The sequence below is a fragment of the Leuresthes tenuis genome, unplaced genomic scaffold (genome assembly GCF_036924035.1).
Source record: "Leuresthes tenuis unplaced genomic scaffold, fLeuTen1.0.hap1 SCAF_18, whole genome shotgun sequence".
Classification (NCBI taxonomy): Eukaryota; Metazoa; Chordata; class Actinopteri; order Atheriniformes; family Atherinopsidae; genus Leuresthes; species Leuresthes tenuis.
Genome location: NW_027325372.1, coordinates 24,880,326 through 24,908,303, shown reverse-complemented (window position 1 = coordinate 24,908,303; position 27,978 = coordinate 24,880,326). Strand labels below are relative to the sequence as shown.

The window sequence follows — 27,978 nt, the reverse complement described above, 5'->3', positions numbered from 1 at the left end:
ATGCTGGATTTGAAAAATCAGTGTTTTAATTTCTAAGTAGACTGTTCAGTTATTCAGTGTGTTCACAAAAAACAGTTTAAAGGTCTCTGTATCAAAAAAAAGTACCATTAATAACGGGAAATAACATTTGAGAAATACTTTACAATTAAAACATGTCAGCATTTCATGTCAGTAGTTTACATTATAAAGTCAATCAAATCTACATTATTGATCTATACAACTGCAGTCAGCAATGGACCTGCATATATAAAGTACCATAAAACAGTCAGGAAAATAAAAATATGTACATTTTCCTGCTTTGATTAATTCAATTATAAACATAGAATTAGAGGATCATAAATGAGAGATTTGTACACACCCAATTAAGCAACATAAGGTGCCTTCTCAGAAAATAATCTAGTGATATGGGTACCGTGAGAATAATCAAATGAATCAACAAAAGACGGTAAAATGCACAATTTAGAAGACAGGTTTTTGGAATTAGAGCTTCGATACTCAGAGTTCAGCTGCTGAGTCAAATGAAGCCTCAACTGAGCTTTTAACTAGTCTTTCACATTTTGTCTGAGCCTTAAATCAGGCGGGTAAGTTCATGTGTAAGGCACACACTTATCAGGACTAGTTTAGTGGTACCATCAGCATTGTTAACATAAAGATTTTTCTGTGCTTAGTCTTTGTGATTTGAAAAGAAGGGACATATATACATGAAGGCAGTTAAAGGCAAGAGAGAGTCTTTTCCCCTGAAGGAGACAGTGTGATAATCCTCCTTCAGATCCAGTCTGAGTCTCGCTGAGCTCCCACCCCAGCACAGGAGTGGGGTTTGGGTGGGGCTCTCTCTTGTAGAATTGGCACCGGGCTCCTCCACCGACAAACTCCTCCTGTCTGTACCACAGTCTAACACCTCTCTGAGAACCGGCTGTGTTTGAACCGGTGTGTAGCTCCAGTGACCCGTGCTGTCTTCAGGTGCTGTCGGTTAGCAGACGGTTGGACAAAAGGAGGCCACATATTAGTTCGGAATGGGGAGGGTTGGGCTGTGCCTGCTAATTCCTTCCAGTTTAAGTGCTTTACTGGTTGGTGTGGGCAGCTAAGGCCGATGAAATCTGGAGGAGAGAGCAGAGAGGTAATTCTAAAAACTGCATCACAGCAAAAACAGCTTCAATAAAGTATTAATGAGTCAAATGCTTAAAAGTCCAGTAGAGCTGTGATGCATCATTTATGAGAACTGTGCACAAATCTGACCGAGTATAGATCCTGCTTTCTTCATGAACTTCCATTTCTGAACTCTTGAATTCATTGAGTTCCTTGCGGATGGCAGCCTGAGAGGAAGAGACATGAAAGAAAAAGCAGCAGAGATGATTTCTATGTAACCAACAGAATATATGAAGAAATGGTGTATTAATTGGATTTAGATCACTGATTTTGAAAACTGAGTTCAGTTAGAACTGTAAGTGTTTGTGCCACATCCTTCACTCTAACGTGTACGATTGCTGACCTACATATTTCCAGAGCTTCGCTTGTTAAAACTCAGCCCAGCCCTGAAGGAGCATCTGTATTTCCTTTCTGGAATGAAATACAGATGAATCTGCAGGCAAACTAAATCCTCTCAGAGGTGATGAAAAGAAGACGCTGCAGCTGAAATATGAAGGCTGAAGTTCTCCCAGTTATGTCCAGTGTGAGTGTGGGGCGTCACCTTGTCAGCAGGAGTTAACTTGGTCCATGGCTTGTCTGCGCGGCGGTCGTAGTCTTCAGCGTGGGTGCACTCCACGTACTCGTGGAAACGCAGGATCTTTCTGGCCTGCAGTTCAGCCACTGTGGGTCTCTGTGACAGCTGATGGCAGCATGAAGAGGGGAGGGGTCACTTTAAACTTCATAGTAATAACAAGAACAACATTCAAATGGGCCTGGGCCGGTTTCTGGTACCATGGTTATACAAAACAAAAAGTTACGGTCATAAAGTCCTGTTGTATGAGCTGCTCTTTATGACTTTATGAAGTGCAGGGACGGTATGAGTCCGTATGAGGACTGAAGGAGGAAAACTTTTCCACCAGATAAAAGAAAAAGGACACAGAGGAAGCAATGCTCATGATTTCACATCTACTGGAGCTCTGCACCACTCTTTGTCTAATTCAAGATTTTATCTAGAAAGTGTAAATGAAAATAAACTGAATCAATGATAATATCTGATAATCATTATTAGTGCTTTTAATAAAATCAGTTAGATTTAAACGATGTTCAGTGACCCTAAGTAATTCAGTGTCGCTATAAATACGGGTTTATTAATGTTAAATATTCTGCATGTTGGCTAAAAATGTGTTCATGTTTTTCCATTGAGACTTTTCAAAGGAACACATCTTAGACCTGTTTATTACAATGCTGCGACACTGTCAGAGTCTCATAGCAGTCCATGCCTGCCGTTAAGTGTTTTTCAGTAAATTTGTTGTATCCTGACCTTTCTGGTGAGCCTTCGCTTGATTTCACTTCTCTCCATCCGTCGATCAGCTTCGTTCTTGGCTGTGAGAGGAGAACACATTCCATGAGAGAGGTGGAACAGTACCTCCAGTCAGGTAGATTTCACCTGAGCTGCGGTCGGCGCGCTGCCGTAAAAGGATTCTTTAATCACAGCCCGGAGCTGCACAGGGCGCTGCTTTGTTCTCAGCACGGCTGAGCCATTTGAGGACAAGTGAGACACAGCAGAATCCTGTCTATGGGTGCACTGATCACTACAGAGTCACTTCACCCCACAAACAAGGGGCAGGTGACATATCAAACGCTATTGGAGAAATTAAGAAGTTTGGGATTTTTTTTTCCCCAGTAGAAAACACTCATTCAGATGGAACGACAAGAAATATTTCAGTTCCAAGCTTGGATGCATCTGCTCGGCCATGGAAACCCATTCCAGCTCTCTACGCACTGTTCTTGAGCTAATCTGAAGGCCACATGACGTTTGGAGGTCTGTCACGGTAGACTCTGCAGAAAGTTGGCGACCTCTGCACTCTATGCTCCTCAGCATCCGCTGACCCCGCTCGGTCATTTTACGTAGCCTTCCACTTTGTGGTTGAGTTGCTGTCGTTCCCAATCACTTGGAATATTGGAATATTTAGTGGTGAGGAAATTTCACGACTGGACTTGTTGCACAGGTGGCATCCTCTCACGGCACCACGCTGGAATTCACTGAGCTCCTGAGAGCGACTCATTCTTCCACAGATGTGCATGTCTAGGTTTGGGAATTTATACACCTGTGGCCATGAAAGTGATTGGAACACCTGAATTCAATTATTTGAATGGGTGAGTGAATACTTTTGGCAATATAGTGTAGGATGAGGGTGCTTTTGGACCAGTCATTTAAATGTAGCCACTCAGGTCACACATATCTTAATGAAGTGACCTCAGTGTCATTTTGGACCAACTGCAATAAATCTAGAGACAGTCAATAAATCAAAAGGTTAAAAAGGAACAAGGAAGATGCATAGCAGAGAGCAGATACGTGTAGTTTGCTTCTTGAACTTTCAATGCAAACAAATAAGCAGAAATGAAGGATGAAGAATCTCACCTTGAAGAATGTTTCTCTGCTCCAGCTCTTCTGCTGTCGGTCTCTGACTCAACCGCCTGAAAACATACATTTTATTTATCAATCAGCCCAAAGGCAAGGGGCAAACTCATCATACGAGTGGTGGATGAAGGCTCTGTGGAACAGGATGAACTTCACAATAAATGGATGTAATCAGTGAAACTGCAACAGAAATGATGCTTCAGCTCTCTAAAGCTTTGCTAACATGTTCTTTACCTTGTGAGCGTGGTGCTGATCTTGTTCCTCACAGCCACCCACTGTTCCCTGCTCTGCCAGCTCATGCCGTCCTGGTTCTCCTGAGCGTCCCGCTCCCTCTCCTGCCTCTCCTGTTTCTCCAGCTTCAGGGCCAGCGTGTCCTTCCTCTTCACACGGCTCGCCAGCCCACCTGTTGCACAGAAGACCAACTGGTTTATACAGACTTTCACGAATATGCAGTGGAGTGCATTGCTTTTTTAAGATTCAGAATCAGAGGTGTGTTGGCCAGAGACGTCCCAGTCAAGATTTTTTTTGCCCCGAAACCAACTAAAGTAATTTGGGAATGAACATCTACAGATACAGTTACAGTCTCATTCTGATACTTGCATCTTCCTACAGAACAGTTACAAAAACCAAACACGTTAGTCCTTCATTGGAAGCATGTTCAGTGATTTACACCGTTTTTAATATATCGAGATAAAGCCCAGTACTAACAAAATGCAGTCGGACATCAACTGATTGACCTCTGGGGTTCGTATACTGCGACAGTAACTTAACTAAACATCCATCCATCCATCCATCATCTGCCGCTTATCCGGGGGTCGGGTCGCGGGGGCAGCAGCTTGAGCAGAGAAACCCAGACGTCTCTGTCCCCGGCCACTTCCTCCAGCTCTTCCGGGGGGACCCCGAGGCGTTCCCAGGCCAGCCGAGAGACATAGTCTCTCCAACGTGTCCTGGGTCTCCCCCGGGGTCTCCTCCCAGTGGGACGTGCCCGGAACACCTCCCCAGGGAGGCGCCCAGGGGGCATCCTAACCAGATGCCCGAGCCACCTCATCTGACTCCTATCAATGTGGAGGAGCAGCGGTTCTACTCCGAGCCCCTCCCGGATGACTGAGCTTCTCACCCTATCTCTAAGGGAGAGCCCAGACACCCTGCGGAGGAAACCCATTTCGGCCGCTTGTATTCGCGATCTTGTTCTTTCGGTCACTACCCACAACTCGTGACCATAGGTGAGGATGGGAACGTAGATTGACCAGTAAGTAGAGAGCTTCGCCTTCTGGCTCAGCTCCTTCTTCACAACGACGGGTCGGTGTAGAGCCCGCAACACTGCAGACGCCGCACCGATCCGCCCATCAATCTCCCGCTCCATTCGTCCCTCACTCGTGAACAAGACCCCGAGATACTTGAACTCCTCCACTTGGGGAAGGATCTCATTCCCGACCCAGAGAGGGTTAGGGTTAAACTCGATTTATCCGTTTATGTAAACTCTCTGAGTGACACTGAAAGCTATCATGTAAAAAAAATGAATTAAAAGGGCTTGGATTGGGTTCCAGATCAGACTGGGACACAACCTGGTAACTGGCTTTAGCAGAGGCCCGTTTCCGCAGATTCCGTAAAAGGTTCCGTAACTTTCTCCCTGTAGATTGCATCTAAAAGAGGTTCTACAAACATTTCCTCGTTGGTGAAGCAGGATGCAGAAAGCTGCAGAGAGCTGCTTTTAAACGGCTGTTAGCAGCATTAATGGAACTTACTTGGAGGCCCTTCCTCATCATCATCCTCGTCATCATCTCTGTACAGGATGGGGCCGTCAGAGTCGGTATCCTCCTCGCTGTCCCCGGGGCCTCCTCCCTCAGGGATGACGCTGACTCGGGGGTCTTCCACCAGACCCCTCCTGCTGCGGGGCTCCAGCTGGGGCTGGCGGGGCGGCCTCGGAGGATGGAGCTTCCGCAGCTCCTCCTCCATGTCGAAGTCGTCGTCCTCTGGCCTGTGAGGACACGACAGCTGTGAGTCAAGTGTCAGCTGTCCCTTCTTTTCTGTTTTGAGAGTAGCTGCAACACTTGAAGGCTGCTCGTAAGCAGCCACCTGGTATGCAGCTTACAGAAATAAAGCTCAGTTATTCATTAAAGAGATTACTGCAAACTGCAATCCTTATTTGGAACTCGTGCCATTAGCTTCGGAGCAACAGACTCCCTTCAGGTCAACTAAGTTCTTATATACTGAATTTCTCAGTTATAAACATTCACATCCAGTATGATCATTTAATTTCAAATGATAGCTTTGCAAATCAAGTGCCCTACAGATTCAGTTCAAACTAATTAAAACAGTCGTGTGTATGTGATCAGCTCTCAGTAAATAACACCTGCGTGTGTTGATTTGATAAGAGACGACCCTAATGTGCCACTCTGATATTTCAGATGTGTTCGCACACAAAGACAGGAGCTCCTTATTCAAACTTTTCCTTTTTTCCTTTAGTCTTTTTGTTTGTTCATATACGTCCCATCTACACCAGCTCATTAACACACATCAATCCATAGTGCCACAAAGACAGGTTTCCTCTGATGGAAGTTTTTTTTTTTTTTTTTTTTTTTTAGAAATGTGACCTTAGAAAACCACTAGGTGTCACACTGAAACAGCAGAAGCTAACTCCGAAAGAAACTGAGCCAAAAAATAGAGCAAAATCAAACTCCTAGCTCATAAAATAGCTCAAAGATCCTGATATCCAGAAAACAGTCAAGCTTTAAAAAGTCTCACTGTATCCCTCTTTTTATTCGAGTCTTTTAAAACTAAGACTACGGGTTATACTTCTGATGTATTAGTTTACTGCTGTGTTAAATATGGATGCCTTTAAATATGGAGCAAAGTTTTCAGTTGTTGAGTAATATATCACTTTACATTGTCCTCTCAACACATAGTTTCACTGGTGTAATCAAAAATAAATGAGAAGTATATACAGATTCATCTCCTTTCCACTTGGCATGTGTTCGGTTGGATCTTAGATGACTTTAAAATAAATGTCCAACCAAGTTTATTTTGCAAGAAGAATATAGAGCAACTAATAAATGAGGAAGTCATTATTTGCAGTGTCCATCATATTTCATTTCAATAAACTGTTTATAATACATAAGAGAACTTTTAAAGCTTTACGGTCTGTAGTTGAACTACTGTAGAACTTTACAGTAGCATTATAAAGTGTGCATTTGATGCCTGCTGTAAGAGGAAAAAGACAAAGTTCCAGATTATTCTGATAAGCAGGGATTTAAAATTTGTTTTAAAAGACAAAGACAGAAATTAAAAAGCTATCAGCTCAACCTTAGAGTTTATCAGGCTAGAAGAACACAATAAACTTATCAATTAACTAACTGACTAACCAGGCTGACTGATCCTGTTTCACCTTATGTAACATGGAGTATAAAGCTCACTTACAGTCTGAGAGGTTCGATGGTGACAGGGAGGGAGCGGCGGTGGTTGCCCCCCGCCTCTGTGAGGAAATCTGGGGGAGACTCAAACAGCAGTGAGTGGGCCCTCTGGGAGCTGTCTGGGTTGGCCTGGACTGGGCCGGGGCTTGCCAAAGCTCTCTGGATGAGGATGTGGAGAGGGATGGTGGGATGCTGGCTGGGAGGCTCAGTTGTTGGGCTGGGAGGATCGGCTTGCACAGTTGGCACAGGACCAGAGGAGGTGGCGTTGGGCGGATAGAGCAACTTAACCCGAGGAGGTGATGGAGGTATGTGGGAGGGCGGCAAAGGCAGAGGCTCTGTGGACGTCCGGGGAAGTGCTGTATTTGTTCTGTCTTCACCGGTTTCTCCTTTAAGGACAGCAGGGGGCACCAGAACAGGGGCAGAGGCAGGCTCAGTGGAGGGACCCTCTGGGACCTGACTGGGTGGAGAAGGATCCACAGAATGGCGCTTGGTGACGGGCGTCATCCTCTTCGGTGGGGTCGGCGGGGAGCGCTTAGCAGGTGCTGGGACTACAATCACACTGCTGCCAGGCTGCGAAAGCTCTGCTGCCAAACAAAGACAGTCAGTGTTTTAATAGTTGTCATTTATATAATCTATAACCTAGTAGCAGCCCACAGACAGATTACACTGGAGTGAGGTTAGTTTTATTAACAAAAAACAAGCAAAACCACGAACACGTCAGTTTTGGTCAGCGAGAAATGATGAACCTGTTACTGTCGAGCTGAGTCAGAGGTGGGTAATACACGTGTACACACTGCATCAGACCTTTAATGAACACATTCACTGCACTTCAGCGTTTCCATGCCATGCTTTCTAAGCAGCATTTAGATCACATTAGTTTAAACTAAAAACATGTTGATGGCTGCAACTATGTGCGATGCATGTTTGGTGTTAAAAGGAGATGAAGTTCTCCACATGCTGTGAAGGGAGCAGATCGATACCACCAGGCGGTTTTCAGGAGGACCGAGGTCTGGCTGCTCGCTGGGTACCTGAGCAGGTCTGACAAGCCCCGTGGCGCAGGTACACGGGCAGAGAAAGGTAGAGGTCGAGCTCACTCTGCCGTCTCCAGCTGGTCCAAAAACAAGGCTGCCTGATTCTAGAGCCTCTGTTCAAGGAGGAAGCTGGCAAAAATGAGTGGATATGTCAGGGCGCTGGGTTTACATTCCAAGCTGGGAGATAAATATGAAAGGTTCAGATAATGTTTGTCTTGGCTTTACACTGTCCAGAAGAAGAGTATACATCCATCATTACACCATAAACACAATCAGTAGAAACGTAAGTGAGCAGAAGATAAGAAACATTTGTGCAGCATGGTAATTCTTTATCGCTGTTTTCTGACATTCCTGCTCACTCATGATAGTACTTTTTTTTTACTTTTGTCCTAAACTGATCAGACTGCCAGGGTCAGAAGTCTTGAGCCACCTCTCATTTCTTTATATATTGCCAGGAAAATGTGACCGAGGTGCAGTTGTTTCTAATATGTTTGAGAATCAACGTATGAACAGATGTTGGCTCGCTGTTTCTTTGTTGATTAATGAGAAGCACGCAGATTATATGACATATGACATATCCACAACCTCAACGAGTAGATGATGTGAAACACAAACTAATGAACCAGCACAGTGAAGGAAAGGAGAGCTGAAGACAGCCATGGAGAATATTCAATAACACGACCGGTGCAATCTCAGACAACATGCTGGTAAGCTATTTCTAACTGTGAAATTGCAACTTGTGTGCAGAAGCCTCGCCTAACAAATGGCAGTGGAATGTATAATGCCATAGAGGCTGTGCGTTTTTCTAACTGACAGTACAGGGATGGGCTGTAAACAAGAGCAGCTGTGGCATGCTGGGACAAAGGATATTAAAAATCCAAAGCTAATCAGTTTCTATCTGCCCTCCAGATAAAATTCAGATGGTGTTGCATAAAAAGCACACACAAGCTGACGCACGCCTGCTGCTCGCAGACTGCTGGCTGAACACAACATCAACATGCTGAGAAATTCCCACACAGCTACGTGAAACTCCAGCTTATAGTCAGTACTCTAATAGCCTGAAAAAGCATTGTGTGGACGTTCTCTAACAGCAGCTTTGACTCCACCTGAACTGAAACGGTCAGTGTGAAAGGATTGATCCACATGACAGAAGCCTGAGAACACTTTGAAATGATCCGCATTTATGTGTGAACGTGATCGGATCTCAGTCACAATTACAAACACACGTGTTGTGCTGCCATGACCAGTATGTGAAGCCCTTAACCAACGATATCAACAGAAGCTAACTGGCCCAATGGCTGTAGGAAATCCAACATGAAACCATCAGTTAAAAGGTGAGGCGTGGTGGAGGCAGCATCATGATTTGGGTCGTTTGGGTGCCTGCGGACCTGGACAGACCTGGTTCCAAAGAAAAAATGTCCGAGTGTTTGTTCGGCACCACAATAACTTTACATATCATCACCTAATACCAGCTGCAGATCTGCTGAATTCTGTGGTAAATCTAAAGCAGAATGACTTCAAACAGGAAAGTGTGCTTTTCATCAAACTTCAGCTCCACAGAGATTGTGCTGAATGACTCACGCGAGTCATTCAGAGACAGTCTGGCTCAGCTGAAGCAGCAGCAAAGCTTCCCCTGAATGTTGCTCCACTCTGCAGATAACACAATCTCATGTGAGTCCATCACTGCTAAAGCGAGGGTGGAATCGTTACCGAATTCAGACTTTTTTCCAATACTTTGATGTTGGATCTGCTGCTCAACGTGTACAGTTTCAACTCCAGTAAAAAGTAATTAGTGCTCAGGCTTTCCCTCACATTTTGGTGCCTTTGATCATTTTTTGTTTAATAATTTAATGACACTTAAGTGGAGAAGCCTAATGGATACAGCAAGCCTGTATACTAAATAACTGTGTAAAACTACATCTGCTGGGACTCAAAGGAAGCGTGACAGCCGACTGTCACCAACATGGTCCCAGACAACACAAAGCCGAACACTGTGTTCTTTGTAAGTCTCTGCAGAACAGAGGTTAGTGCTGAGCTACAAACCCACATCCTGTTCAGGATGACAAGAAGCCAATCGCCCTCCCAAATCTCAATTGTGTCATAGAGGATGGACCTTTGTGTATCTTTGATGACGAGTACGTTTTTACCCGCATAATTAATCAAAGAGTTTGATTTACAGCAGGGAAAACTAAAGGAAAAGGCTGAAAAACAACAAAATATGGAAGCAAACTGGACACAGCTTAACAACAAGACAAGAGAAACAATGACTCGAGTTCCTAAGACCTCACAGCCCTGGTCTGATGGCGACTGGGACATACAACTGGGGGTTTCGTGTGACAGAGACATGAAACTACACTGCCATGTTCACCGCAGTTTTAAATAGTAATGGCTATTTACAGAAAGCAAGCTGAAACAAGCTGATGATTCACAATAAAAACAACCGGTTCAAAATCCGCCCCACGCCTCTAGCAGCTTTCTTCCTATTGTTGTTGAAAAACTTTTAGGAAATCATTTCTCATAATCATAACATGGGAAGTCAGACTCATCAGATGTTTGTCTTGATTTCACACAAAAACATTCCGTGATTTGTGGAGTAGATTTATACGAATTAAATCTTCTTTATACACATCTTAAAGCCGCCATTTCCTTATATTTCCCTTCCAAGCAGCCAGCCCTTTCTTGTAATCTTAAGTGTTCTGAAGCAGCTGTTCTGCAGACTTTTTGAAGGTTTTTCAGAGTTTTTCTTTACACATTTGCAAAAAAATAAATAAATAAATAAATAAATACTCATTTTCAATCCAGTCTTTGTCTGACCATTTTCAGAGAAATTAGTTGGTTTTTTTTTGCCACTCATCACTGACCGATGAATCATTCAAGCATACAAAAGGCACCCGACTCCAGAGATGAACCAGTATTGTGTCCACATATCACAGAAAACTTGAACACAGAAAAAAATGCCAAAAACACCACCGTCAGAGGTAGAATCTTATCTTAACACCAACAAGATGACACAAAAGAGCTCAAACTTGGCATGTCTCAGCATGGTGTGTGGCGTGTCATTAATAAAAAAATCATTCCAAAAATCTGTTTTCCTTGCAACTGTAAATGAAAGCGGAGCGGTTCAAGACTTTTTCCACAGTATCAAGTTGGTACGTTTCTCTAGGCTGCAGCTCGCTCTCTGTAACAAGCAAGTTTCAAAAAGGTTTAGCCATTTTGTTGCAACATTTCCACGTTGCAACGTCACTTCAAGTCGACCAAGTTCTGACACCTACAACAGGCCAATAAACAAACACTTCATATAATTAAACTGAGATATTGTATGTGATGGGACTTCTTTTTAAGATAAACAGTCAGTCTGAGAATGCAGCATGAAACCACGGGGAAAGAAAAAAAAAGACACAGAGAGGCTCGTTTTATGTGACACCAAGAAACTCACCGAGCAGTGCGGGATTGCTGTTGCGGTTGGTGGGTTTGGGTGGAGGGACGGGAGGCTGCTTGGCATGAGGAGGGACAGGTGGGGGTGTGTCACTGTCAGCTGATGAAGCGGCAGCGTGAGGTTGCCGAGGCAGGTCGTCTGCTATTAGGGAGACCGTCCTCGGCGGCTTGGCCACAGGTACTTCAACAGAGGATGAGGAGGAGGAAGATGAGGAGGATGAAGAGGAGGGGGGCGGACTTCTGCTAGACTCAGAGGGAGGACCAGTGAGGAATTTTGGGGGCAGCAAAGCCTGCTTGGGTGGGGGAGGATCCAGTTGGGAGTCTTGTGCAGGGTGAGGGTCGGGAGCGAAGCGGACACCAGCAGACTCTACAGAGGCGGGCACACACACAAACACAGACACACAGTCATTAAAGGAGCCACTTCTAATGCGGATCTATGAAAACTATGTAAACAGGAAACAGACAAGGGTCAGCGCGCACACACACACGGGACAAGGAAACCAAAAGCTGAGGTGAGGAGCCAAACTTTTAACATATGCAGAACTTTCAGAGGCTTTTAGTCTTTACAGAAGCATGAACAACATGAATCAAGACGATGTGAAGCTCAGACAGCAGACATGAAGAGATGCCACAGAAGGGTCCTATTGATTTGTTTTCTCTCATCTTTTCATGTTAACTGAAACAACGTATCAAAATCCAAAGTTTACTCTTCATCTCTAGAACCAACAGTCATCCATCTGACAGGTTTGTCTTTGCGACAGGTCGCCAGTCCATCACAGGGCCACATAGAGACAAACGAGACAAACAACCATGCACGCTCACACTCACTCCTACGGACAATTTGGAGTCACCAATTAACCTGACATGCATGTTTTTGGATGGTGGGAGGAAGCTGGAGAACCCGGAGAGAACCCACGCATACACGGGGAGAACATGCAAACTCCACACAGAAAGGCCCCAGGCAGGGATCGAACCTGGAACCCTCTTGCTGTGAGGTGACGGTGCTAACCACACCACCACACCACCATGCAGCCCCCCAACAGTCATCATTTACCCAAAATGCCTTTAGCGCACCACCCTGAGACTCTGGTTAGGCAAAACATTAACTGCTTAACAAAAAAGGAGTCATCTGTGACTTGGCAGATCTAGAGCAATTATTACATCTGCTGACAACGGGGAACAACACAGTGAAAAAGAACATGGGGCATGTGTCCACACAATATTTTTATTTTTTTCCCTTTGAGCAACAAAAAAAAAAAGAAGTAAAAACTTGTCTTCAAAGTCTAGTTTTGTTGAACCCCATAACAGCAGGCCCCAGGTGTTTGATTGAAGTCTGGTGAACAAAGTAGCTTTTGACAAACACTTTGTATTCTCTTATCAGTGTTCGGAGCTGTACTCAGAGATTTGAAATGCTGTCACGTAAAGAGGACTCCCTGCAGAGTCCATTTAAGGGAGTCATAGCTACACATGTGACGCACATAAAAATCAGATCTGACTCACTGTAAGTTTGCAGCACCATCTTTAAACTAGAGGGGTGAGTTAGCCGTTACTGTATGCTTACAACATAGACAATAGGGAGGCTGGAAATGGGTCCAAATGTTTCCAGCTCCTGGAAAAAAAGACCTTCATTTCAATGCAACTTAAACCGAATTTGTCAGGCTTGAATTGTTTAACTTACTAAAAAGCTGGATTTGCTTTGAGAAGAATACAACTGAAACAGGCTGTTTTTTAAGATTAAAAGAAAGACCGTATGGGCAAAAATACAAATATTGGACAACAGTCAAGTTTGTAGTTTTGAATATAAAACTTTAATAACCTTTAAATGTGTTCTCTTGTAAGTATCATCTTAAAAGATACAGAGAAACTCTGTGTGGGACGTCCCCTCTTTACACTTTAATCTGTCAGGACAGTGACGGTCCAAAGACAAAACAGAGTCCAACAGTTAAGTCAGAAAGCAGGTGGTCCCACCTCAGGTCCTCAAGAGTAAAGAAGATTTTTAAAAAAGGGGTGGCAGCCATGATGTGGAATTTGAGCACATTTGCTGAGGTTGAAAACCCGGTAAACATTTTTGTGCTGGGGACTTGTGCAGCACAGAAATGTTTCTAAGATAAGTAAAGTAAGTCTGGTGTTACCTTACAATACCAGAGACAATGTGCACGACATGCATAGGCAGCAGATGAAATGTTCACCTTTTAAGTGTTTTTCTTCACATCCTTCGAGAACTCCGCAGCTCACTTTCTGATAAATGGTACCATCGATGTGAACTTGAATAATTCAGCACAGTGACAGGTCTTACCTGAGCGCTCTCTGAACTCAGCAGGTGGGTTGTATCTGGGCAGCGTAGTTCTTCGGTCATCCTCTGAGACCAGGTGACCTTTCTTTGCTTCTTCTGAGGAGCTCTTCTGTAGAGGAGGCCTCAGGTCCATCTCAGAGACGGGTCTAACAACAGGCCTCGACTCGCCCACAGGCCGCTGAGGTCCTGGTCTTTCTTTTCTCTCACGTTCATCTCTATGATCTTTTTCATTTCTCTTGGCCCAGTCATCCCATTTATCCCTGTCCTCTGTCTTCTCTCTGTCCTCCAGTCTGTCCTTGTCACCTTTCCTCTCTCTATCATCTCTCTCCATTTGAACGTCTTTATTCTCTCTGTCATCTTTGTTCTCTCTCCTTTCACGCTCAAGCCACCGATCTCTATCATCACGCTCCCCCCGGTCTTCCCTCCTTTCTCTCTCATCTCTATCCTTCCGTTCCCGCTCATCCCGATCTCTGCGTTCTCTCTCATCTCTATCTCTCCGTTCCTGCTCGACCTGGTCCCTATCCCTCCGTTCCTGCTCGACCCGGTCCCTATCCCTCCGTTCCTGCTCGACCCGGTCCCTATCCCTCCGTTCCTGCTCGACCCGGTCCCTATCCCTCCGTTCCTGCTCGACCCGGTCCCTATCCCTCCGTTCCTGCTCGACCCGGTCCCTATCCCTCCGTTCCTGCTCGACCCGGTCCCTATCCCTCCGTTCCTGCTCGACCCGGTCCCTATCCCTCCGTTCTTGCTCGACCCGGTCCCTATCCCGCCGTTCTCTCTCGTCCCTATCCCTCGGTTCCCTTTCGTCTCGATCTCGATCCCGTTCCCTCCGTTCCCTCTCGTCCCGATCCCGTTCCCTCCGTTCCCTCTCGTCCCGATCCGGATCCTTCCGTTCCCTCTCGTCTCGATCCTTCCGATCCGGATCCTTCCGCTCCCTCTCGTCACGATCCCTCCGCTCCCTCTCGTCACGATCCCTCCGCTCCCTCTCGTCACGATCCCTCCGCTCCCTCTCGTCACGATCCCTCCGCTCTCGAATGTCTCTGTCTGTTCTTTCATCTCTTCTATCCCTGTCATCTCTCCATTCTCGTCTTTCTCTGAAGTCTCTATCTTCTCTCCGGTCAACTCCTCCATCCCTTTCCCTTTCCTCTCGCTTGTCCCTTCTTTCCGTGTCTTCCCTGTCCTTCCTTCCTCTGTCCTCTCGGTCATCTTTACCGTCTCTCCTCTCTTCTCTGCGGTATCTATCATCTTGTGGAGGTCCTCGAGGTAAAGATCCTCTCTTATCAATATCTGAGGGAAGACGGCTTCGTCTATCTACATCCACAGGGAGCCTTGCATGAGAGTCCACATCAAGAGGTGCTCTGTTACTTCGGGAAGCATCAGACGGCACTCTGCTTCGACGTTCATCTCCCTGAGGGAACCTGATGGGATTCCCCTTGATGTCAGAGTCCCCTCGGGACACTCGCACTCCAGCTTCTGACACTCTATCCACATCCATGGGCACAGGGTGCCCATTTTTCACTGGCAGAGCTTTGGAGTGGTTCACATCATTGGTCTCTATCAAAGTGCAGACACAAGCAGTGAAATATGCGTCATTAAAAGGTCATTTAAAAGAGCCAGTTCACTTTCAGACTTCCCATGGATTATTACTGAGAAACAAGAGCTTACAACTCTACCTACCGTTTTCAGGAATTTCCTTTAAAACACCTCTAGCAATCAGCTCTTGGCGACTTTTTCGAACAGAAATTTTTCTTTCCAAAACTGGAAAAAAAGAAAGTCCACACAAATATGTCAAGCATCACATTAGGCACAACCAAGGGAGATAATAAAAAAAAATTACGATAAAATGAACAAAAAAAAAAAAAACAGAAGAAGAAAAGCATACCTATAGATGTTTCAGTGAACTTATCACTTGGCTTCTTCTTCCTCCATTTCCAGGGCTTGAAGATCCTTCCCATTTTAGCAAACTTGCCTTTGCGTTTAGTTGGAGGTGTTCCTCCACTGGAGTTTCCTTCTTCATTACCAGTTGTGCTCTGCTGCAGGTCAACCTCATCATCTGCATAAACAGAACACCGGCAATTACAAAAAAGCACTAATACAGACAGAAGTCAACGATGTGGTCTTTAATTGGAGCAGAACTCTGAACATTTCAATAACAGAGCACTTTAGCATTTACTGACATTCTCACACCTTTATTCTCACATACTTTTCCTTTAAATTTGCCAAACAAGTCCCTACTACATCGTAAGGCTGCAATGACGAGTCCACATTGTCAATTTACAGAAGACATAATTTTGTCTATTTATGCAGCATATGTCAAGGCATTGCACTGTTTACATCCATCCTCAACAAGTCTTCCAAAGTGTGAGATTTTTTTCTCTCTTTCTTCTTTGTTTTTCAAATGGAGACACAGTAAAAGAGTGCCATGTGATTATGTGGAAAGGCTCTCCCATCTCAAAACAACAGGAAGTATTCGTTACTTTAGGTCAAGTCCAGTGATTGGTTTATATCAGCGGCTGGGAATCGTTATTCTTTGATGTTCCATTGTGCCTATATAAAAACTTGTGTTAACACAAGTGAGATCCTGCATTTATCAGGGAAAGCAGAGGCTAGGATGGCAAAGCTGCCGCTTCATTTCTGCACAGGGCTCAGCAATAGATTGAATTTTACATCTGTTTACAGCTCAATGATCATGAAAACAAGACAATCTGCATGAAACTACAAGCGTGCTGCATTCCATCTCACAACAACACTCCTGTTTTGTCTTCAGTGATAAATACAGTGCACCCTATTCATTATTTCATTAGTCCAAATTGACTCTGTGTGGATGTCTGAGCTCTGCTTGAGTCAACAGATGGAGTTTTCCAACGAGCTGTTTCGAGGAAATAAAAGTCGGAACAGCTTCTGGAAACTTTTACTTAAGCAAATCTTTGATTCCCCAATTATGGAGGGTTACTCCCCATAGTTTCAGTGCAGGTCTTAATAGGTCCACGAGTATCGCTGGGCCCCCCAGTCTGTTTGGCAGGACAGGCTTCACACTTTGGAGTTCTGTCTACAACCCCTGACTAACGACTGTGTAAATTAAGGTTGTTTTAAACATCAATGAACAATTTAGTTAAACAATTGTGAGCCTAATTTTGACCAAAATAATCATGATTAGGACTTTCGCTACAACTGAGCAGGACCGAATATTGGTTGAAAGATCGAATATAGGTTGAAAGATTAATGAAAAAAATTATGGTAAGCATTTAAAAGAAGATTCCATCTCTTAACAAAACTAGTCCCACTGCCACTCTAACAGCTACAGCATTTTATGTCCCAATTTCAACATTTGGAATGCAACTTTCAGCGTTCTTAGTTTAAACCAGTAATGAGTAATGGGAACCAAATAAAAAAATGTAGTCTGACAAAATAAACAATACACAAGAGGATCAGAAACTGTGAGTCAATACTCTACAGTTGTTCTGATGGTACTGAAAACACGAGGCAATAATTGGGTGTGAAAACACTAAATATTCTTTGATGAGTTGTAAGACAGCAGTGACAGCATGCCCAGCCCTGCATCACAGCAAGTACTGAACCACAACTATGAAGTAGAAATCACTGTGTCGGCTCTAATGTACAGAAATAACACACAACAAATGAGGCCTTGAACTGAGGTTGCAGCTTATAACCTTTAAATAAACTGCAGCGGTTGCGCTGCTTGGTTCCAAAACCCTTAGAGTTGTTAACAGGAGAAGCAACACAGCTCAGTATTAAACAGACCAACCCAAAACTTTCTCAAATTTAATTGGTGACACCAAAGTGAGCGTGTATTTCTCTGCTACATTTGTCTAAATAATCACTTTAAATATGATTTCTTCAGGTGAAATTTGACAACTTTTTTGGACTTGTGAGCAGATGTGATCCTGATCGTTTCGACACATCTGCAAATACAAACAACTGTAAAGTTACTGAGAAGGTGCGGCCGCAATCAAACAATAACATTACCAGTCTGTACACGTAGCCGTGACAACGAAACATGATGATGAAAAACATTTTCGTTTTGATGATTTAAAAAAGTGAGAAAAAAAACAAACAAACTGTCCTGCAGTGTGAAACTATGAGTCCCACAACTTAAAATGGACTTAAAGGATGTTATACTTCAATATTCTACATATTTGTAGTTTATTTTTCCTGACTGCTAGAGTTTTCAATTCTCTCTGATACTACAGCCCAGGTGCCATCAATCAAAGAAAATGTGTCTACAATCTGCTCCTGAAAGATTGTTGGCTGTTTATCTCCTGGCAGAAAGCAGGAGTTGCTGAGTCATGCAAAGTGAGATTTATAAATCTAACCATATGTTTTAATCAATTTATTAGCATTTAATCAGAAAATGGATGGATTTGAATATTAACAGTCAGTGTAAACCTGCTCTACTGTCCTGCTGACAGATAGATGCTGTCCTACCCTGAGTCATCAAACAAAGTCCAGCACAGATGGATTTGCACTTTCACCCCTGACCCCATTTTTGAGAGGCACTTTGTTTCAACACTTAGTTCCACTTATCTCTGCTACAAGCAGACAGAAACACTTCTAAAAGGCAGGTCAGACGAGGCTGTGAGGTGCTGCAATACGCAGGGTTTTCTAACATCTGCTACCATCCATTTACATTTACATTGTGCTCTCTGTTCGACATACATGGATCCTTTAATGAGAGGAGGCTGTTCTCTGTTCAGATTACAGATAACAAGTGGGGAAATTGATCAATTATCTGACAGGAAATTTAATTGTATGAATTTTAACTTCAGCAGTTTGTCAGAGAATAATGAAAAAAAAAACACCACTGAGATCAATCAGTGAGGATACCAGTCCAAAAAAATCAAATTCAGCTAAATTGAAACTGAAAAGATGACAACATCCTTCTCTGTGAATGTTTACATTATTCTTTCTGAGAGACAGCAGATTGCCGGCTGCATGTATGAAGCTGAGGACAGCAAACTCAGATCATTGGCTCTCACAGCTATTTCTGAAACTTTTCAGTGTTAAACAGGTATGGGTGGAGTGGCAGGACTGGGAGGACATTGGTGTGGTTTAGCTACAACAAGGACAAAGAGTGATGTGGTGAGCAACAAAAAGAAAAAGCGCTGAATAATTGCTGGTTTGTGTTTGTAGGCAGACTCTAAACAGAAACCTCAAACCTTACTATTAACGCGTGTTTCTGCAAACGCGCAGAGATCTAATAAAAGCACGAAGGCTGCATTAGCCAGCTGGCACTATTGCAACATTCTGCAGTCCTCTGGTCAAACTCTCCACATGACTCATGCCAATCACGAGACAAGTTGACACCAACTATGCAGAGCGACACTCCAGAGGCAAAAATATACCCTGCATGTTGAGCAAATGTGTAACAAGGAGGATGTTTGTCAAGAAACGTGGAGAACAAATAATGATTCACCACAGTGGGCCATGACACCGACATGAGAGTCAGGAAGTGTACATGTTCTACTACAAACAGAGGACAGAAGATAAGCAGCATTACTAGAAAGCTGGGCTGTGGTGGCTGCAAGATGTTAGAACTTTTATACACGTGAAAAAACTGTCATATACCTTTGTCAGAAGCTTTAAACCAGTTCTAAAGGTTCGAACAAAGTTGTTTGAATAAAAACATGAAGACAATTGGTGTCAATTGCTGCATTGTCCCCTTTAATCTTAGTTTCACATATGCTTCCACTGGGATATGAGTGCTGTGTGCACACAGAGAGAGGTTTGTGTGGCTTTTACATTTCACAATCACCACATTCCATCTGCATGCATTCTTCTCCACCTGTCTCTACCTGCAGTTTCTTTCCACTTTTGCAACACCTGCTCGTCTATGAGCTGCGTTCCTGATGGCTTTCTGCCCTTCGTAATGTAAGCACACCTGACAGGTCGCTTCCACAACGGAAATCAAGTGAAAATTCTGTTGATGACAGTCAACAGTAACACAGTCTGTGGCCTCGGACTCACCCGTGTTGTGTTGGGCCGGTTGCTGGGCCACAGTCCCGCTGCTAGCACTGTGTCCCATGCTACGGCTCCTGTCCCTGATGACCTGCCAGGCGCTGCCTCTCCGGAGGCCCGCGGCAGGAGAGGAAAACCTTAAGCCACCTCGCTCTTCCCCACACAGACACAGCTACTGTAACTACCGATCGCTTTGACTGCTCTCAAGGCGATTAGTTTCTCTTGGCTCCACAGTCTTGCCCTCCCCCTTCCTCCCTCCTCCGTCTTCTCGCTTTAAAACACAAACCTGCTCCCTCTCCCGGCACTTACTTGGGTCCCTCCCTTCTTGGAGATCTGACTTCATGAATAAGGTAGGCCAATAAGGTAATCCAGCAGTCTAAGATGCCATTCATTCCTGAGAGCAGAATTCAGGGGCAAAGTTCATCGCAGGCTCGGTTTGACACTTGGTCGGTCCAGGCACCAGGCCTTGAGGAATTTGCACACACACCCTCCTCCCTCTGTAAGCACCATTTTACACACTGACAGAGGGGCGGGCTCAGTAAGGTGAGGTAACTTGATAAGTGCAGGGTGAGCCAGGCCAAGGTGGAGCTCAGCTCCAGAAAACAGGAAGTGACACAGCGCAGGTGTATAGTGACACTCTGTGGGGATTGTCCTTTTAAGCAATTAAATGATCCACATAAGGATGACTTAGTCATACATTCACAACTCAGTTTTTCCTTGGTAAAATCCTACATATCTCCACAACATTTAAGTACAAAATAGTTTCATTAAAACGGAAACTTCAAGGGTTTGAATAAAGAAAAAACAGAAATTGTGATAAATTTAACAACTCCTGCTGAAAGGCTTCTTGTAACTCTGAGAAAGCAGCACTAACAGTTCACTGTAAATGGCCTTAATCACACTAACAGGGCAGAAAGGGGACAGCCTGCTCCCAACAGTTCTGTCAGAGCAGTTTGATTAGATTACACATTTTCACAAAGGAAAGAGCTTCTTTTAAGCTGCTAACCAAACAGAATTTAAATGTAACAAGCTCAACAGACAAGAGAGTAATATAATAAACATGAGCATCTTTTTCCCAACCTGACTTTAAGCCATGCTGCAACCCTGTTGCTCCCTCTGCAGTTCAATTATAGTTACAACAAGGCAGCACAGCGCTAACACAGGAATGTGTGGAATGTATGACCACAAGTCAGCTTCTGGAACAAGGACGGTAGTTTGAACAACAATCCATGAAAGCATAGGCAAAGATAACAGTCTCCATCTGCTCCATGTTACCGACATCTTCTCCTTCTTTTTAAAGACAAACATTTCCTCAGGAGACCATGAACGCACCACTGAACAAAGACGTCGAGCTGTCATTAAAAGATATCATCATGACAACAGCAGATGTAACGATCCTTTGGATGAAAATGGCAGCACACGTGAAGCACTTCTGTTGCTGAACAGCTGCGTCTTTATGTCAGAAAGGCATCACTTTTAGAACAGAGCTGAGGAGGAAGTCCAGTTTATTTTTACTGCTTGGCCACAAGGCCAGGCAGGGATGAGCACATCAAGCCTCTTAATCTGTTCTCATCATGGGCCAGTTATCTGTAAAGTGCTCATGGAGCCATGTTGATCCTGCCAGTTCAGCCCGATACCATCAATTCAGCCTCAAACAGACATAGTCAAAGTCAACAACGTATAATATATAACATCTATGAGAAAACCGGTTTACTCACAAATATACTCAGACTGCACAGCCATCTCACGTGTTCCACCACAGATGCTTCAGCTGAACTGTAACGAAGCTTAGAAATGAAGAGCGTTGGCGCCACGTGTGTGTACAGTGATACCCAGCGCTTGTCAAATGATCGAGGTCAGCGGTGAAATGAATTCAAGGCCATGTGTGGTGGTAAGAGAACCCAGCAGCTCCGCTAACACTCAGGAGTGTCCTCAGGGGGAGGGCTTATCAGGTAGTTTCAGCGATAAACAGCTCAATGCGTCACACGGCCAAGCCCTTAAAGGACACCTTCACAATCTAAAACTATGTCAACACTTAATTTTCATAACACTACAGCCGATACAAGGAGACTCCCCCGCATGTAACATGCAGGATTCAAAACCCTTGAAATCAGAGGGTATAATTCAGCTTCAGATTTTACAGGCTTCCCAAAACGTTTTGTACGAACTTAACAAAAGGGATATTTTCAAACAGCAGCATCACAGAAGTACAGAGCAAATATAAAAGACAGAACCACACATCTCAGTGTGTCTTACCAGGATTTTCCATTCCAGTGTCCAAAACTCAGCGGTCAGCAGCTGAAAGAAATTGAACAGGATCAGTTCACAAAAATCTGAAAGGTGGCTAAACAGAACATCAGAAGACAATATACAAGCTTTACAATGATTCCTATAATTTGGAAAAAGAGCCAACAGGCCATTTCTTTAAGTGGCAAAGGTATGTGATGCCTCAGGGTGTGCTCGCACCTGAATGCCATCGTAAGTACAAGTGGGCTAAAGTCTGAGCTTCACAAACATGTTTGAGCTGGTTTATCATGGGATGAACAAAGGAGATTTCTGAGGAACTCATTTTGAAGTTAGACTGTGTACAAACAGCAGAAATGCCTGACTTTCAGGGTGGAAAGGGTCACGTGGACAAGGACATGTCACAGTAAAATACTGCAGGCAAGGGAGCAGCACGGGGTTACACAGAAACCGCGCATTGCATCATATATCCCATCACTGTGAAACACGCCAGCGGTAGTATCATGCTTGGGGCCCCATTTTGCTACGTCTGGCCCATCATGGCTTACATACACAGCAGAAAACATACCCAAACCTTCCTGAAAGGCACTGCTGACACCAGGGTGAGCATTATATGGAGTTTTATAGAATCTCTGTGGCAACATACAACACATTAGATTTGGATTTGAATTCCAAACTATAAACACAGTATAGTTACAGTACAGTGGAGAGTATAGTTTGGTTTTTGTGCACAGTGACAGCAGATACTGGAAGCAATTTTTCTAAATGAATAAGGAACAAGCGTAATATTTTTGTCTTGTTTGTGTAGATTTCTCTTTATCAAAATTAGATATATGCATAAACGCCATCTAAGAAAATATCAAGAAATTATTTTTCCTTCACTTGCCCATTTAGAGAAAGAAAATCGATAAATGATTTTCAGAGATGGGAAGCAGATTAAAGCTAAAACAGGAGCTCTGCTAAGTTAGCCCAGTGGCTTCAACCTCAAAGTGACAACCAGTTCTGGGCTGAAAGGGAAACAGACACTCATTTGGAATTCCTTAGGAAAATAAAAACACGATGAGGAAGTTTCAGTGTTATTCAGAAAATGTCAAATCATCTAATCCCAACTGATAAACAGCACAGCAGCAAGAGGCACTGAACTCTTCTCCGAGCACAGTTGTGATCCGTTTACTTTAAAGGAGACTTCAGGTGTGTTTTTGTTAATACTTCTGAATTTTAAATAATCCAACAAAACCACAGACGACTTAACGTTCTGTGTGGAAAATTATATATTCACAGGTGGAAAACAATAGGAGGCAGACTTGGGAGTAATTCATGACATGAACATGAAGGTAAGTAAGAGATGTTCTCCTCATTAAAAATCTGAGCCTAAAGTTTGCAGGCAGAACCATCGAAAGCTTTGAGCTGAGAGAGAATTAAACTGGTGTTTAAGGACTCTTGATTCGGTTCATCTTCAAGGCCTGGATGAATATTACGATATGATCTCTGTATTTCTCTCTGTGGAAGCTGATCTATATTGAAGACAGAGGAAGAATCATGATTTAATATGGGTTTATTTTTGATGTCCCAAACAAGGCCATAGAAGTTTAAAAAGGCCCAAAAAAGACTGTTTAATGGGACCAAACCTCAACTTAACAGAATTTCCATTTCTGATGATGCCCTTGAAAAGGTTGCCAACAAAATGTGTAGAAGGTCGTGGAGATGCTCCTCATCAACATCATGTCCTGCAGCTTTAAGAGTGAGCAGCGTGTGTGACCACAGAAATATCAGGATGAAAAGGACAGAAACGCAGCTGACACTGACTAACTAACAATTTGTGTGTTCAAATAGCTATTCAAAGGATGCCCCTGTATGCAATTGGTCTAAATCAGTAGGTGGGACCACATTAAGTCAACAGCTGAGGTGGCTCCACACAGCAGTATCAGGCTGCACTTTGGAACATCAAAAGTCTCCAGAGAGCAAAGTGGTAAAACCCAACAAAGGTGAACAAACAGGTGAGTGTAGCTTCATGAGAGATTTCTTTTCTACTGTTTAAGTATAGCAGTTCTGTGAATTGTAGTAGCAGTCGACTTACTTCTACTGAGGATCATTGATGGTCAATAAAATCCTCCCTGGAGACAGTCTGACCGTGACTTCTGGAACCAGTGTCACAACTCGGCAGCAAGTGATCACGACACTCCTGTAAAAGTACACGATGCATGAGGACACAAAGGCAACTTCCTTTGCTAAATATCTGCAGAGTAAGATGTTTATTAAAGATTTTCTTGGACATGACCTGTCAACTACCAATAACTTTGTTGTACTTGTTGAATAATTAGCTCATTACCTCAAAAAGTGTTCAAGAAACTCAAATATGAGCATTCTATGAGCGACCAGCCAACGCCTCAGCATGGTCAGCTTTGATTCAGCTCAACTGGTTTGACGAGTCTTGGCTCATGATGTGCACACTCAGTCTATACTGAACAGTAGCACTGTTCACCACTTCACTCATCCCTGATTATTGTGCAACATAATAATCAACACTAACCAGCACACAAACTACCCAATAAATGATAAACACATGATTTAATTCATTTGCTTTTTATTAAAAGGCCTAATCACTTTATTAATCATCATTTCCAATCAGCTCAAGTAGAGAGAGAAGCTGATACACAGACCAATTCATAAATAATTGACTCGGTAAACTTCAGCACGTCTGCAACCCAACTGTGTTCTCAGATGTCATCACAGTGATGGTGCGGCCTAACAGCAGAGCAAACACTCACCAGAGTTAATGTGCACCAGCTTGTTTGATGACATACAAGTACAAGAACACTAGAGCAGCTGAGCCAGTCAACACCACGTGAACAAGTTCAAACACAAACAGTTGACACCCAGAACGGTCGCTGTTTACCAGAGAAATCAGGGGGCTGAGGAGGAGACAACCAGGACTCTGATTTACGCTGGGTTCAAACCATTGCCTCCATGTTGGCGTCGTCAATCTACGTCTGTATGAAAAACAGCTGAGTACATCTGAAAGAACTGTGCTCAAAATGGCAACCAGATTTTCAGGTTTGGTAATAGGATCCATCGGCAGGATTGACTTGACATGAGAATCTTTTTGTGTTTGTCCATACAGATGAGCACTTCCACCCTGACTGCACAACCCTGAGTGACGTCTACCGATTTATACAGCTGACAGTTAACACAGTGGCATATATGTGAGACACACCAATCAGTTTCATGACTGTACCAAACTCAAAGCTACAGGTGTTATATAGTGTCATTACAACTGAATTTACGGTGGCTCACAAGTATAAAACCCACTGAACGCAACAAGCTCAAAAAGTCCAAATCTGACTAATCTAAATCTTGTGCTTTTGAACTGGGCCTGGCTTAAAGGGTTTTGTCAAAAGTGCAATGACAAAAACTGACAATCCACCCCACCACACACACAAAGTTTAAAGGAGACTCTACTGTATGTGGGACAACCAATCTGGGATTTAACCCGTCTAATTGGTTTTTACTGCCAAATCGGAGGCCAAGTTCCGGCTTGTGCCGTTGTGTGCGGCGGACTGTGACAAAAACAGCTCGAGAAGAGCTGCAAGTGTTCAGAATTTTAGGGCGCCAGTGAGAGTGAACACACCAGAAAGAGGAAATGACACCAACCTGTTGCAACAGACATGGAGTCTGTCCAGTCACATGGGGGAACTGTTGATCCCATCTTCTCCATAAAAATGATTTGATCCGTTTCGTAAAGTGTTGTTGGTTTCTATGATGTGTCGCTGCATTTTCCCTTTTATTTGCTGCGTTTGGCGCTTTAGGGTCAACATAGATGTCCCCTTTCTGTGGCTCTACTGGAGCTACAGTGCTGTTTAATAAAGAGAGCCTCTCATAAAGCCTCGCTCCTTTGATTATTGTATGAGGGAAGATTCGCTCTGACAAATCTCCCAGACTCTGTGTCGAAACTTTTCACGCACGTGAGTCCACTGAGAAGTCAATGTTTAAACTAAACTGTGCTCTGGTTGCCACACTGGTAGTTCATAAACTCTTACACAATCCTGTTTATTCACCGTGAGATCTCAGTTAGCTCATTAAAAACTCCCCTCGGACAAACAGCCATCGCACAACTGAGAGGAGCACAATCATCCATTGTGCCGTGTTCATTCTGCAAAGCAGGCATCACTAAATGAAGCGCCAAGCAGCAGTTTGCATGAGACAGATCTCTGAAGCACAGTTAACAGCTAGCTGATGATTGCACACAAATATAACACACTCTAATTATATAAGTCCCGCTCCATAACAGTCAGACACACGATTAACTTCCATCACTTGTTTTTAACTCTACAAACTGCAGTAGCTTCTTTTCCAAAATGTCAATGTTTGCTGTTCATTTATAAATTTATATTAAAAGATTTATAAAAAAAAAAATCACAGAATAGCTCAGAGGACGCATATATAATGATATAAACATATATATAATTCCAAATTTAGTTTCAAAAAGTATCTAAAAGATACTCCTAACTGCCAGTCAATCTGAGCCAAAACATTACCTCCTCTATTGAAGTGAGGGAACAGTTGGATATCTGCCAGAGAATCTGTCCTGGTAAACAGGATTACTGGAAGTAGGTGTCCCTTTCCCACCACCAGAATCCTCCGAAAATAAACCTGCCCCAGCCCTGCCAACATCTGTCTCTCTCCTCGATGTTACCCACCTTCAACACTGAACTGGAATCTGCCACCTGCTGATAACTGAGATCTAATCCCTGTCAAATGCAAGAATCCGTAACTTATCTGCATACAAAGCGCAATGACATGACTGACCTGATTACGGTGCTGGATATCTACAACAAATACAATACACGGCAGCTCCTTTTGTCCTCCCTCTTTCCAGGACTCTGTATAGTCCCTACAAGGCGTTTGACTTTTTTCAGTCAGAACCAAAAGCACTGCGTGCTTGTTGAGACAAGTCAACGGGCCTATCAGTGGAATGCGGCGGAATGCTTGACAGAGGCAACCTGGTTCCTTCCCAGAGAAATACTTCACACCTGAGGCCTTCTCCAGATTCAGTGTAATGTAATATAATGCTACAGCTGCCATGCAAAGGTTTCAGTGAAAATTCTACTGACTATTCAGAACACCAAAGATAAATTTCGACGTTTTTTTTTTTTTCATTTTCATTTGGCAGCGACTTTAACAAACGTGGCATCACCCTAGCTAACAAAACATTCGCACTAATGCTAACGTCAAACAGGTACAATTACCTGTACTAAGGGAGAGTTGCTATACTGTATTACAGTCCAAAAACAAACCGTTTTCGGTCTCCTTGTAGATATCTTCCTTCTAGTTTAGCCGACTGAAACTCTATTTGGTAGCTTAAGGCAGACGTGTATTACAACAGTAAAGGTATAATCCTTGGCTGATGCTAACTAAAGTTAAGTCAGGCAGCAACAGGTGGCTACTGTCCCTCTACTGTAGCATTAGCCTGGTGTGCTAACATAAATTAGCTAATACTTGCCAGTCCAATTTTCAAAAATACCTTTGCAATACCGCTTACAATAGCTACTCACCTTTAAAAGTGCGATGTTTTCCTGAATGTAAAAGGAACCCAAAAACTCAATGAAGCGATTTTCCCTCTATACACCGAAGCCCTGATTACTTTTGACACTTCTCGCTGCTGTCCATCACAGGGAGAAGAGCAAAGAGCAAGGCGGAACTAGTTCCAGCGACTACCTTTGGGTCAGAATCAGGTCACATAAGCAACTTTGAAGCGAACGTCAAAAACTTACAGCCTGCAAAAATTCCCCGAACGTTACACGGAGTGCCTGAAAAAAATGTAAGAATCGTATTTCAAACTTCTTTCTGAACACTTTGTTTTCAAAAGGTGTCGTTAGTTAACTCGGTAGGAAGATTAAGCACTTAAGCGCATGCGCACTTCCTTTGGCACTGTGGCTGCTCCCCCACCTGATGAAAAAGCTCCGAGCACGCGCCACAGGCACAGAGGCAAACCTCAGCAGTCACGTGACCGGATTACTGTAGGAAATGAGATTTATTGGTTAAGGT

At 43.6% G+C, this 27,978-nt stretch overlaps 1 protein-coding gene and 1 long non-coding RNA gene across 9 annotated transcripts; one reads left to right on the top strand and one right to left on the bottom strand.

The window, feature by feature from the left end:
• Positions 1–4: 4 nt before the first annotated feature.
• On the bottom strand, positions 5–27,842 carry phactr4a (phosphatase and actin regulator 4a). 8 transcript variants are annotated; one of them, XM_072370732.1, is made up of 16 exons: positions 27,486–27,842; positions 24,011–24,115; positions 21,946–21,987; positions 15,596–15,766; positions 15,391–15,471; positions 13,720–15,267; positions 11,425–11,790; positions 7,986–8,117; positions 6,965–7,541; positions 5,293–5,525; positions 3,782–3,950; positions 3,548–3,603; positions 2,447–2,508; positions 1,688–1,825; positions 1,237–1,313; positions 5–1,097 (listed from the first exon to the last, which is right to left on the bottom strand). In XM_072370732.1, the coding sequence occupies exons 3-16, from the start codon at positions 21,956–21,958 to the stop codon at positions 1,082–1,084; spliced, it is 3,639 nt and encodes a 1,212-aa protein (XP_072226833.1). In that variant the 5' UTR covers positions 21,959–21,987; positions 24,011–24,115; positions 27,486–27,842; the 3' UTR covers positions 5–1,081. The 8 variants fall into 8 exon arrangements, with proteins under 8 accessions (XP_072226833.1, XP_072226834.1, XP_072226832.1 ...); XM_072370733.1 differs by lacking the exon at positions 27,486–27,842 and adding an exon at positions 26,740–26,840; XM_072370731.1 differs by lacking the exon at positions 27,486–27,842 and adding an exon at positions 25,585–26,123.
• On the top strand, positions 23,824–25,487 carry LOC140275296 (uncharacterized). Its single transcript, XR_011908395.1, has 2 exons — positions 23,824–23,930; positions 25,055–25,487. It is a non-coding gene; the product is annotated as an uncharacterized lncRNA (long non-coding RNA).
• Positions 27,843–27,978: the final 136 nt, after the last annotated feature.

Coding starts and splice junctions, on each gene's coding strand:
- phactr4a (XM_072370728.1), bottom strand. CDS start 19,756: ATGGGACACAGTGCTAGCAGCGGGACTGTGGCCCAGCAACCGGCCCAA. Junction 7,542..7,985: donor GGCTTGTCAGACCTGCTCAG/GTACCCAGCGAG, acceptor TTTGTTTGGCAG/CAGAGCTTTCGCAGCCTGGC. Junction 3,604..3,781: donor ATCAGCACCACGCTCACAAG/GTAAAGAACATG, acceptor GTATGTTTTCAG/GCGGTTGAGTCAGAGACCGA.